Source organism: Astatotilapia calliptera, chromosome 1 (genome assembly GCF_964374335.1).
Source record: "Astatotilapia calliptera chromosome 1, fAstCal68.1, whole genome shotgun sequence".
NCBI lineage: Eukaryota > Metazoa > Chordata > Actinopteri > Cichliformes > Cichlidae > Astatotilapia > Astatotilapia calliptera.
The window spans coordinates 16838446-16850576 of NC_137422.1; the positions used below are offsets into that span (position 1 = coordinate 16838446).

At 40.5% G+C, this 12131-nt stretch overlaps 1 protein-coding gene across 1 annotated transcript in view; it reads right to left on the minus strand.

The window, feature by feature from the left end:
- Nucleotides 1-6605: 6605 nt before the first annotated feature.
- pcdh17 (protocadherin 17) overlaps nucleotides 6606-12131 on the minus strand; it is a 64787-nt gene continuing 59261 nt past the window's right edge. Inside the window, exon 5 of the mRNA XM_026165265.2 lies at nucleotides 6606-8789. Within this exon, the coding sequence (XP_026021050.1) occupies nucleotides 8092-8789 (698 nt within the window). The 3' untranslated portion in view covers nucleotides 6606-8091. The remainder of the gene's footprint in view (nucleotides 8790-12131) is intronic.

Here is a 12131-nt window from a genome sequence, read left to right on the forward strand (position 1 = left end):
TGCAGACTGTTACCTTTAATTGCAGGGGTTTTGCAAAATGTGAACGGATTACAGTTATTTTCATGCATATTCCCATTTTCAGAGGCTCAAAAGTAATTGTTCATTTGACTGACAGCAGTCTCACAGCCAGTTGAGGCCTGTTCCCTCATTATTTCATGACAAACTAAGCAGATAAAAGATTCCAGTTGGTGAACTTGCATTTTGGGAGCTGTTCATTGGAATGAGGTCCAAAGAGATGTTGAAGAAAATTAAGGAGGCCACCACAAGGCTACACCCCCCCCCCCCCCCCCCCCCCCCCCCGCCGCAAAACGAACAAACAAACAAACAATCAAACAAACAAATAACCAAATACATCTTAAAAAGAAGGAATGCATTCACAAGTTCAGCAAGCCTGAGAGGCCTTTAAGACCAAGGAAAACAATAAAAGCAGAGAATCACAGAAATCTTTCTTTGGTTAAGGAAAGAGCATTTTCAAGGAGGTAGGTGTATCATTCTCCAATCAGAATACTTCACCATGAATGCTGATAAAGAGGGTTTACCAACTGGTTATACTCAAGATTAGGAAGGCCATATTAGACTTTGCCAGAAAGGATCAATAAGAGGCTGCTCAGTTCTGGAAAAACATTTGGAAATAATCAACTTGATATAATTTGTACCAGAATGATTGGGACTGATAAGAAGGAGAGATTCTGCTCATGATGTGAACCATACCACATTACCGTCAAACATGGTGGAGGCAGCGTTATGGTATAGGCATGTATGGTTGCCAGGGAAACCGGCTCACTAATGTTTATTGATAACAAAAGTAACAGGTTGACTCCTAAAGTGTACAAAAGTGGAATAGCACTTAAATGGATAATGAGCCAAAGCATACTGCAAAAACCAACCCAAAAATTTCTCAAGGCAAAGACATGGAATATTCTTCAGTGACCCAGGCAACCAACTAATCTCAACCCAATAGAGCATGCTTTTCAGTTACTGAAGACAAAAACGAAGGCAGCGAGACACACAAGCAGGCAGCAATTGGAGAAAAAGCAGATTTTGGTGATACCTGTGGATTCTAGACGTCAGGCAGTCATTGGATTTTTATCCAAGTGGTAAAAACAAACGTTCACATTTAAAATGATGTTAGTTTGTCCAATTATTTTTCAGCCTCTGAAAGTGGAACAAAATAAATTAAAATGTAAATGCAATACTTCTGTTAAACCCCTTGAATTAAAACTGAAAGTCTGCACTTCATTTAAAAGTTGAGTTTTAACAATTGGCAAGTTTTAATTTTTCTCATCTGCCAAACTTTTAACATTAACTGAGGGTGAAAAACGGTCACAACAGACGGCAGAGAGACGGGAATCTTTCCGGACATTTGCATGCTACGGTCAAAGAATCGTGAGCAGTTCCAAAAGTATTCAAATGAAGTCATGTTTAAATCATGTTTAGTAGTAATTTGGTGGCAATGAAGCTATTAAGGCTAATGATTTATAGGTGCATTGATGCTTCCGAATAACAGAGAAGAAATGTATAACAATCAGCGTAAATAGCTAACGATGATATACACGTACAGAATGGGGCCATTGCCACTCCTTCTTTTCTCCTGAGTTATACTTTCCTACTGCATTTCTAACGTTTCCAAATTGTTAGTAAATAAACATTTTCTTTTTCTCAGCTGTAACTGAGTTTAATGCATGCCGGGCAGAAACAGCCCGTAGCGCTGGTTTTCGCTAGGTTATATAATGGAAATAAGGAAAGTTAGAAAAAGGTCATCTGGTTTTAAAAAATAAATAAATCCACAATTACTGTTATTTAAGGCGTAAAGGTGTTGCACTTTGTAAACCTGCCATCCAACACAACCTTCTCTGGCTGACTCCAGTAAAGCTGAAGCTGGGAAAGCACAAGAAAGGAAAGCAGTTTAACTGTATAGGAACATCATTTTTAGGTGACAGGGTTGTGTTGTGAGGCATACATTTATATTACCAGGGTCCCTCACGTCTCTTTTATGAAACCACACACACACAGTTACAGCCATACACATAACGCACATATTTTCAATTTGCAGTACCTTCCTGACCACAAATGAAAGGAGGATCCTTGTCCTTTAACAATAGAATATGATGAATACTTTCTTGTCTTCATGTTGAAAAGATCTTCTCTCCATTTGCCCTTTTAGCCAGCTCAATACAGAACAGCACTTGATTAAATCCCATCAGCACAGTTATTTGGATCAAGGACCTTGATTAAAATGCTGAAATATGAGTTTGCTATCTTGTGTTAGGCTTAAATCACAAACTCATTTTAGTGACTGCGGTCAATATATATAACAAAACGAGCAAACAATCAAACAAATAGAAACACCATGTTCCTGTTCTTATTACTGAAGCTATAAATAGAATTTATGATTCTGTCCTCTCTTTGACATCAGTTTGTTTTTTTACTCATGCATTCTGTGAAATACAGTGTACACAATGTACTAACAGACACTGAGAGGTGTCTTTTACCTCAGTTACAGTCACATTGCGCACTTGTGGCTTCTACTTATCGCGTATTACATCACGTCATTACTGTTTCGCACTTTACTGCAGTTTCAATAACAACTTGTGTGAGTTCGGAGAAATTCTGATTAGAAACGATTGGCACATATAATATAGGTAGGAAGGTACAATTTAGGTTGAAAGGAAACTCTTATCACTGGGCCAAATGAGACAACCATGCGATGCGTGTACAGCCACTGCAGTCCTACAAGCTGTGTGTGAGCGCCTCGACTATCTTTTTAATTAATATCTGCCTCGAGGCAACTAGTTAGATGAAAAACATAGAAAAAGCTTTGGTGCATACCAATGGTCTGTAAATCCAGGCTGGAGTAAAACACTCTCTCTGTGGCCAAAATAAAAAGAGTTTGTTTGAGTCCAATTCAAAAAAGTTTTTTTTGTTCTTTTTGTTATTGAAATGTTGCACAGATCGATATTACTGATACAATTCATTTTAGCGTATTTAGAATAAAAAACGCAAGTATGTGGGGAAAAAAAATCGTGATATTTTATCACATCAGCATTGAGAAATGATCCACTTTCAGGTTGTAGGACATCTCCGTGTGAATGCTTAGAAGGACCGCAGTCTGGAAAATTACTGACTCGAATCCTTAGACAGCAGTACGCTGATGGATCCGTGGAGTCGCAAACACAAAGAGCCATATGTACTTCTGCAATTAAACAGTAATGATGGAATAGTTTCCTTAGATAAATGTAATGGTGTATCATTAGCTCCCATGGTCTGTCATTTTGTATTGGGAAACACTGAAATAAGACATTAAAAACCCATTTCAAAGCAATAATACTTTAAGCACCAGTCAGCAGTTCAAAAGAAAGAAAAAAGTTTGTCTACACTAAACACTAAAAAGAAGGTCAAACCTGCCACTCGGAGCATCTCTAACGTAACACACAAACAAATTAGGAATTAAGCAAACCAGATTTGGGAGCAATGTGGTATATCTAACCAGACCAGCATTGAAAAGGCATCAAATTGGCCGCTGAATGAAAATCTAGCTGAAGGGTAGAATACAAAATCTTATTTGAGAAGCAGTAGTAGACATAATTTCAACCGCCAATTTGTTTGCCTCTAAGCAATTCAAAAAAAAAAAGAAAATGAGGCATGAGCAGTAATCTTTATGTGGTGAAAATGTGAACTAATGTAATGAATCGAGGATCATTTGCCCACAGCAAGTTTCTATGTGTGTGTACTTTGGTAGGATTTGCTCTGCGCATGTGAATTTAACATTGAAGAACACAATTGGAAATATTTCTGAAGTCTTTTATCTGTTCCAAACTAATCTGGCACTCGCTGAGTAAACAATGCATTTCTATTTGACAAGAAAAAGATTGGCTCCGTGGACGCACATGCGAGGTTATCGCTCGGGAGACGAAGGGGAAATCAAAACAAAGCTGCGACTAACCAATCCTCAACCGGCTCATAAAAGGACAAGAGCAAACGTTATTAGTAATTGCTTTTTTTATTTGAACTTTTCATCTTTTTTTTTTCATTTTTTTTTTCAGATAGATCACAATGAACACAGCCTTTAGACAATAGCAGTTGAAATAATCCATACAAATGAATGTCTCTGGTCTTTTCACCAGCTGCCCATTGTAGCGTGGAGTCCTATGCTATCAGTGCGGGCCTGGAGGGTGAGGGGACAACACTGACAAACATTGGGTGCTTGCTGTAACTACCAAAAAAAAAAAAGGCATGTTGTCTGTGTGTGTGAAGCAGTGGCTGTCTGAGTCCATGTGCACCTGCGTCGGTGTGAGTCAGAGACCAGAGGTGGTTAGCCACATTCAACAAGGCCCTGTCCTAATCACTTGATAAAACCAACAGTCTCAAGTGGGCAAAAATAACCCACTCTAGAGTTCAGTAATGCACTGCTAACAGTGTATGATGCCAACAGTGTGTAATTAGACAACAATGAAAGGCCTTACATTGTGCTCCACCTCCCACTATGTGTTGACCTCAGCAGCAGCCTCTGCTTTATTAAACAGCAAAAAGCCTGAGAGAGGGGCCATGGCTTTAAAGAATACCTTCTGTCCACTGAACCCAGCTCATTTCCCCATTTGCCCTCACGTTTGGGAGCGTACAGACAGTGGCTGGGCCTGTGGAACGCCATTAGAGGGGACAGCACTTTCAGCAGCAGGGCTCAAGAATCCTGGGATGACCTCTGACCTTTGTTGTTCAGTGAATGTCAAAGTAAAAAAAAAAAAGAAAAAGAAAAAAAGAAAGAGACAGTGCAACAAAAGCGGTTTAATTTAAGGGCGAATTAAACCTCTCGAAAAGAAGGAACAGAAATCAAGGAGTGTTTAGTCAAAATATGAAGGCATGAAAGTGAATTCTGCACGCGCACACACACGCACAGAAAGCTTGTTCGAGCATGAAGACTGAGCACAAAGAGATAAAAAGAAAAATAAAGCATGAAGAAAAGTGTGGAAGTGTCACATTTGTCTGGGTAGTGTTTTGCCCTCTCTTTGAGCCTTTACCTCCAAGGGGCTAGCATTTAAATAAAAGGCAGTGTGTAGCTGAAGTGCCTTGGTGTTATTTTTGTGTATGTGTGTGTGACAAGGCTTTTTTTATGGATCACAGTTGTAGCGTGCTCGTAGAACAGCACATTTTAACTGTTTGTATGTTGTGAATGTCAGGTTTGCTTGATTTATCCAGATATTTGAAAGAGATAACAACAAGGAGAGAGGAAAAAAACTCATTTAAAAAGAGCCATAAATATTTTCTTCCTCTGTCAAAATCCTCCAAGTCCTCTCTAAAAACAGCCTCTGCCATCTCCCAGGAAAAAGAGCAAGGGTAAGACGAAACCAAATACTCTGCAGATGAAAGAGAGGAGAAAAAGGCAACGCATACTTTGCTCCACAGAGGCGAGAAAGCCAGTGGCTTAGGAGGAGAAAAGTAAGCAAATGAAGGGTAGAATGCACAAAATGTAAAAAAACATGGCAAGTAGGTACAACAAAATGGCAGACTGACAAGAGAATGTCCAAACATGCATCTCAATTAAGAAAAAGGAAGCAAAAGAACTCGGATGTGATGTGTTCACAGGACTGAGGGTGTTATATCTGCTGTTGAGATTCCCATTCAGCTCTTCCCGGTGTTAAACGTACCAGGAGTCGTATGGATCTGAAGTCACTGTTCCCTCTCATGGCTGCATCTCCACATACATTTGGTGATTGTGGTCACATTTTTCCAAAACACATCTAATCTAGTAGCCTACTGTTCTGCGTATTTTACCACCAGAGAATATTAGAAAAAGCACCTCCCGCTATTATTTCAGAGAGTGGCCGAAATGTGCCAAAATTGTTTCAAAAATAAATGTCTGTATCTTTTTTATTCCTCTTAAGAAAGCCTGAATGCGAAGTCACATGGCTCTATAAAACCATGTACCTAAACAGCAAAGACATCAAAAAAAAGGAAAAAAAAGAGAACTTCAGATAGAATTTTAGATGTCAAGTTTCTCTGCAAACTATGATAATTCTAACAGGTATTGAGTACATACATAAACAACACAGACTGCTGAAAAAAGAACCTCGTTTGGTCCTTTATAGAAAATGCACATTCTGGTGGACCAGGGCTTTATAAGCAGTCACAAGCTCCACAGATACAACAAGCTCTCTGCAGAGACAGTAAGGCAGTTTTATGATCACCAAGGAAACCACTCCACTTTCCATATGGCAGGTTTCTTTTTTTGGAGATAAAGTAAAAACATAATGAACAGAAAATACGTATACTAGTTAAAGAAAATAGCTGCCCTGTAAAAATCTGCTCAGCAAAAATATTTGAACTGTTTTTTTTCTTGTGGTTGTTGCTTTTTGTCGTTGGTTCGAACCGTATTCTAGATCAGCTGGCTCATGAAGCTTTCAACAGTTATTGTATCTGATCCAGCTGGATCTCAGGGTAAAAAGAGGCGACATCTCAAAAGCACTGAAGCCAGCCTGCAAAGATGCAGAATAGAGATGGAAAAAAACGAAACAAAAGAGAAAACACCAACATAAAACCCAAACTAAAGCAAACTCACAGAGTTCGACAGCTACTAAGGCAACTTTTGCCAAATACAATATAAGCCCAAGTATATTGCAACACAACTATATATTAATTTAATAAAATACACAATATAGCTTTTGTACACATAACAATTTGGCTCAAATGCACAGAAATTGCAGTAAAATCAATAAAAAATATGTCAATTTTTTTGATGTAAACACATCTAAATTGGATACATTTACACATATAATGATATTATGTATAGTGAGAATGTGAAGGGACATTTTCTTCTTCGCTTATATTTTTGGATATTTGTCTTCGAAACAATGGCAGTGTCCTCTGTAGTTCTTTCAGTTAATACGCCGCTCTCGACCTTAACGCCAGGACACATTTCGTTTAGTTTCCTCATTTCGTCTTCTTTTTTTTTTCGTTTTCTTACAAAATGTATAAATATTTTTGTTAATATTTGGACACTATACATGGATTCATACATACAGTCATCTATATAATCATATAGATATCATCTTTTCACAGTTGAGGAAAAATGTCCCTTTTTTTTTTTTACAACTTGCCTTAAGGCAGAGCCACACACATGATAATTCACCGTACACAAGGGACTGAAAGCTGATGACGTACATGTATAGGACAATTCCACAGATGGACAGTTGTGTTTAAGCATTTGTGTCTATGTGTGCGTGTGTGTGTTTGTTTGAGTGTGGTGAGGCATCAGTGCGTGTGTCAGCGTATGTTTGCGCAAAGTGTAGTGCACGTGTGTAAACTTGTGTGCGTGCAGCTACACCGGTCAGCAACGTGAACATTTAAATAGAGGTGTGAGACAGACACGGCTTACACATGTAGCTACAGATGACAGGTGAAGCATGGTTACACTGGTAATAATTCACCTTCAGCGGGACACTGAAGCCACTCCGACCCCCCAGTTCATAACAAACCCCTGCGAACACACCCCTGATTAACCAATCTTTTCAGACACAGGATCCAAACACTTAGATTAAATTCAAAAAGGATAAGGTCGGCTTGTGGATTTCGGTCTTTTGACTGCCCCAAAACGATTAGAATTTGTTTCTGCGTCCGCGTCGATTGTCGCATCTGACCATAAATAGTCCTTTTTCGATCGTTTTTCATGTCCATCACACATAACAGAAATCCACCTACACACTTAAATATGTAGGATTTCACAAGACCATGAACAACACACTTATGAGCTGGTGGGCACTTAGATAATAAGCTTGCGAGGTGCCTGAGGCGAGAACCTCTGCAATTTGCTTAGGAATCCAAAACATAAGAGTTTATAAATTCAGAAGAATTCAGATGTTTGTTACCAAGTTCCTTTCTGTTGGTAGGGATCTCAGCACCGAAACTGGTGCTGAATGACTGATATATTAAATGTTCAGTGTTTTCTTACGACAAATACAGTGAAAAGAGCTCCTGTCATAAGAGCCATTTAAGCTTTTTTCAGTTTGTTTTGGTGAGAGTTTTGGTATGAGAGTTTGTGGAATAGCACCCTACTCCTCTCTCTACCGTCTTGACTTCTTTTTGCTGCAGTTCTTTGTGTCACTTCCTGAGTGTGCCAGTGGCTTCACTTCCCCTGCAGTCCTGCAATAGTTTGTCGATGTCTCTCACCACCTGGTCAGCGTCCATTCCGTCACGGCTTGCATCTGGCTCCACCTGCTCCAGGACACACTCCATTTCACCTGCTGCCTCTTGGCTGATCCTAGAGCGAGCCTCTGCGAGCACCTTGGCCACTGGGTCTGAAGGAGGCAAGGAAGGGTAGACCCCCTGTTCTCTGGTTTGTTTGGTGGGTGACAGGTACTGACCATCAGGAGGACCATAGTGACCAGAGCAGGTGGCCGGAGGTGGTTTGCCTTCGGCCCCGTCGGCGGGGCTTTTGACTGAGGAGCAAGGAGACATGGTGAAGCAGCCCTTGGTAGGACTGCTGGAGGCTGAGGGTACCTCTTGGAGCAGTGGGCTGAGAGCACGTTTCGCCTTCAAGTAGGGCTTGACGTTGGCAACCAGGACGGTGTGGTCACGTCTCTCCTTGCCAAAAGTACAGAATGTTTTCTTGCCATTGGGGTTGACAGTCTCGTAGGTCTCTGTCTCTGGCACAGTCTCCATCCCTGCTGGCACAAACATATTGTTGCGGTAGTCGATACCCTCTGCCTGGTTTCCTCCAGTGGGGAACTGGGGCATCCAGCAGCGGTCAGAATGACCGAGTACCCGGCACTCCTCTGTACAGTTCAGACAATCCTCATCTGCAGAGAGAAAAAAAGGGAGAAGGAGTGAGTGGACGGAGAAGAAAGTGATCTTTATTTCAGTAGTGAGCACAGAATTGAGTACAACCACACAGGGAGAGGGTAGAAGATTCATAGAAGTATCATGGAACTGAGCTGCACAGGAAGTTGGAGCCTTAAGTCTTAGAACTAGAGCCAGTCCTAATGAAATGATGCAAAAAAGGAAGTGCCCGATCAGGCTCCCCCTATCAAAACACGCATGCACACACACTTATATTCATGAACACATGCACATATAGTACGTGCACATAGCTTTTCAAGGGGACTGGGGGACACCTGCTAGCAATTTCCAAAGCCCTGATCAAGGGGATGGCAAAGCATACAGAAAGGATGGGGAGGGAGCAAGAGGAAAAACAACAACAGTTGAGGTTTGGCAAAGGCATAGTGCCGTTATCATAAATTCATGTCAGTGGGCTTTGAAGCCCTCCCTAGACAGAGAGGCTGTGCCAAATGGCTTGTGCTTCTTCCCTGTGTGTTTGTGCCTGTTTATTTGTGTGCTCTTGTTGCTGGCGTGTGCACGCATGTGTGTATAAGTGTGTGTGTGTGTTCCCCGCTTTCATCTCTATGCAGAAGGATGCACACTCTGGCTGATTATGGGAGTGTTCATGCCTGTGTCAAACGGATCCAGAACTTGGTTTTAAAAAGAATAATAATAAAAGAAGAAGCACTTTTTTCCCCTCCTTTTGGGCATAAGTGAAAAAAAAATGTGAAAAATGAAACAAAACAAACAACCAAAAAAAAGCATCTGTTGTCCCATACTAAATGGAATTTCTACATTGGCTGGGTGGGACGAAATCAAGAGGACACACAGAAAGACAATATCTGAACAGTTCCAAGAGCACAAATAAAATGAACACAAATAGGTCCTTGTTTCCCATCATCATGAGATGTGACCGTGAAATATACTGTAAATGTGACAGAAAAACATTATCACGCCATTAGTTAAAGACGCATAAACTTAAAAAGGGACAGGTTGGGGCAATCTCACAAATGTTATAACACACAGGAAAATTTAACAGCCATCTCCGGTATAATAGAAAAGGTTATTTGCACAGACGTCTAAAGAGCTCAAGCTAATTGCATATTACTTTTGAGATACGCCATGCGCCTCTTTCTGTTTGTGGAACCATATATGGTAAACACCATATTTCCAATTTCTTGCAGAAATGCAACACTAAGGCAGCTGTCTCCAGGGAGAGAAGCAAGGCAGTTCTAGTCACAGGATTTTCATATCTGTTTATGTAGCCCAGTAAAAGTGAGAGCAGAACAGGTGGCAGACAGAAATAATTGAACATAGCCATCTCTCTTGCTCATTTTCATTACAGCTTGTCACCTCTTTCACCTCTCTGGCTGACTGTTAATGATTTAAACCTTGATTTCTTCATTGTTGCACACTAAGTTTGGAACCAAAGCACATTTTAAAAATCAGCGTAATTTATCTTCGTCTAACAAGCCTGTTGTGGTTTCAGCTCTTGAAATGCAAATCGGTAGGTGGAATTTAGATGAATTTGTTACCAAGGAGAGTGTTTGCTTTGGCTTTGTTTTAAAGGCAACATTAATTGCAGTTAAAATGAGGCTACTAAGTGCAGCATTCCACTATTGTTTCCAACTAAATGTGAAAAGACAACATTGCTGTTAAGAGCTGCGACGCTACCCCCATCAATTCCATTATGCAATGCATGAACCTCTGCAGCACGGTGAGAGTGCTGCTTTAGAGACCACAAACTTGGGACTAATACAATCTTTGGTTGATGCGAATGAGCAGGCAGAGTGGATGTGCTTGAGTGCACTTGGCTAGGCTGTCTTTGCTGTGTTGCGGGTCAGCAGTCTAGATTCCTAAGAGACTGCCCTCCTAAGCTGTAGAGATGAGCTTAACACTTCACAAATGTTTGAAGAAGCCAAACAGTGCTGGCAAAGAGAGCTTGACATTTCCCATGCTGAAGCAGTCATCTGAAGAAGAAATAAGGTGAGCTGGAAAGCAGAGGCCAGACCAGTACGAGACGGACTACATTTAAATAGTGTGGGGGTGAGTGCATGCGTCTGCACGCACTGAGAAATGGGAGAGTGTGTGCCTGTGTTTTGTGCAAAAAGTGATTTGGGTAAGAAAGTATAAACAACATGTCAAAGCGATTCGGTCCAAAGCTTGTGCATGAAAAACAAAAAAGCAAACCTGAATGCACTTTCTAATGACAACGCGCTGTTATTGTGATCCATCACCAAGCTACAGCGTACAGGGAATACATGTAACCACGCTTGGTTAACAAACCAGTGTGTGAATTCCAGACACAAACAATTCATCTGGCCTCAGCAATGTCTCGTGATTGTCCATTCAACACGTGTAAATTAAATTATAAATAATCCATTTTGACATATTTCCCTCTGTTTAGTTGGAGGAATCCTCTGATAGATTATTCATGTCTCAGCTGCACGTTCAACCTTGAGGCGTTCTCCTCATATCTATGACTACCAATATGACATATGAGAGCAGAGGTGACATTCATCTCGCACTCTCCCTCCTTCTCTCACTTTCTTCACCTAGGCTTCACCAGCTCTCTGGGATGGGCAGTAGATGTCTGGATCAAGGACACATTTGCCTGTGTTGATATGGCCACCAGGGGCATGCTCAGCAGGTTCTCTCTTGCGATTATGTGGTCCAATATAAGCTACACCGATTGACTGAAAATCTGCTCATCTGAACTGATACAGCAGTATAAATATTTCCTATTTATATTAGCCAATCATCGAGGAAGCACATTACCTGCATTATATCTCCACCGCTTTATACCTGCACTCGTTTGGCATCTTCAATTTGAAGTCGGTATTCTAGATATTTGTTGTAAAATCAAAACCTTGAGATGAAAATGAAGATATTAATATATACTTTCACCATGCACAGAGATTTTTTTTTATCTTTCTTTGTTCACTCATTTACAAAACTGGCCTAAACACCAGGCACTGACATTATAAAGAGATATATATTTTTTTTTAGACTTCATCTTACATTCAAGTCTCAAAAAGGCCAGTACAGTGTCTGTGAAATAAATGGGAATCCATGAAAGGCAGGAGGGTGATCCACTCATATTTAGCAAAAAATGTGCGATTGATGACTAGAACATCTTATCGTTAGAAAGAAGAGGTAAGATTCAGCTGCAGCTTCAAGGGAAAGTGGGACTGTAACACTTATCAAAATTCCAAGTCAAAGTCAGGCAGGGTTGATTTTTGTATCTTTGTAGCCATATCGTAGACTCTTGACCTGAATCCTTTATTGAAATCAGATATGTATTATACCTCTATTGCCAGCAA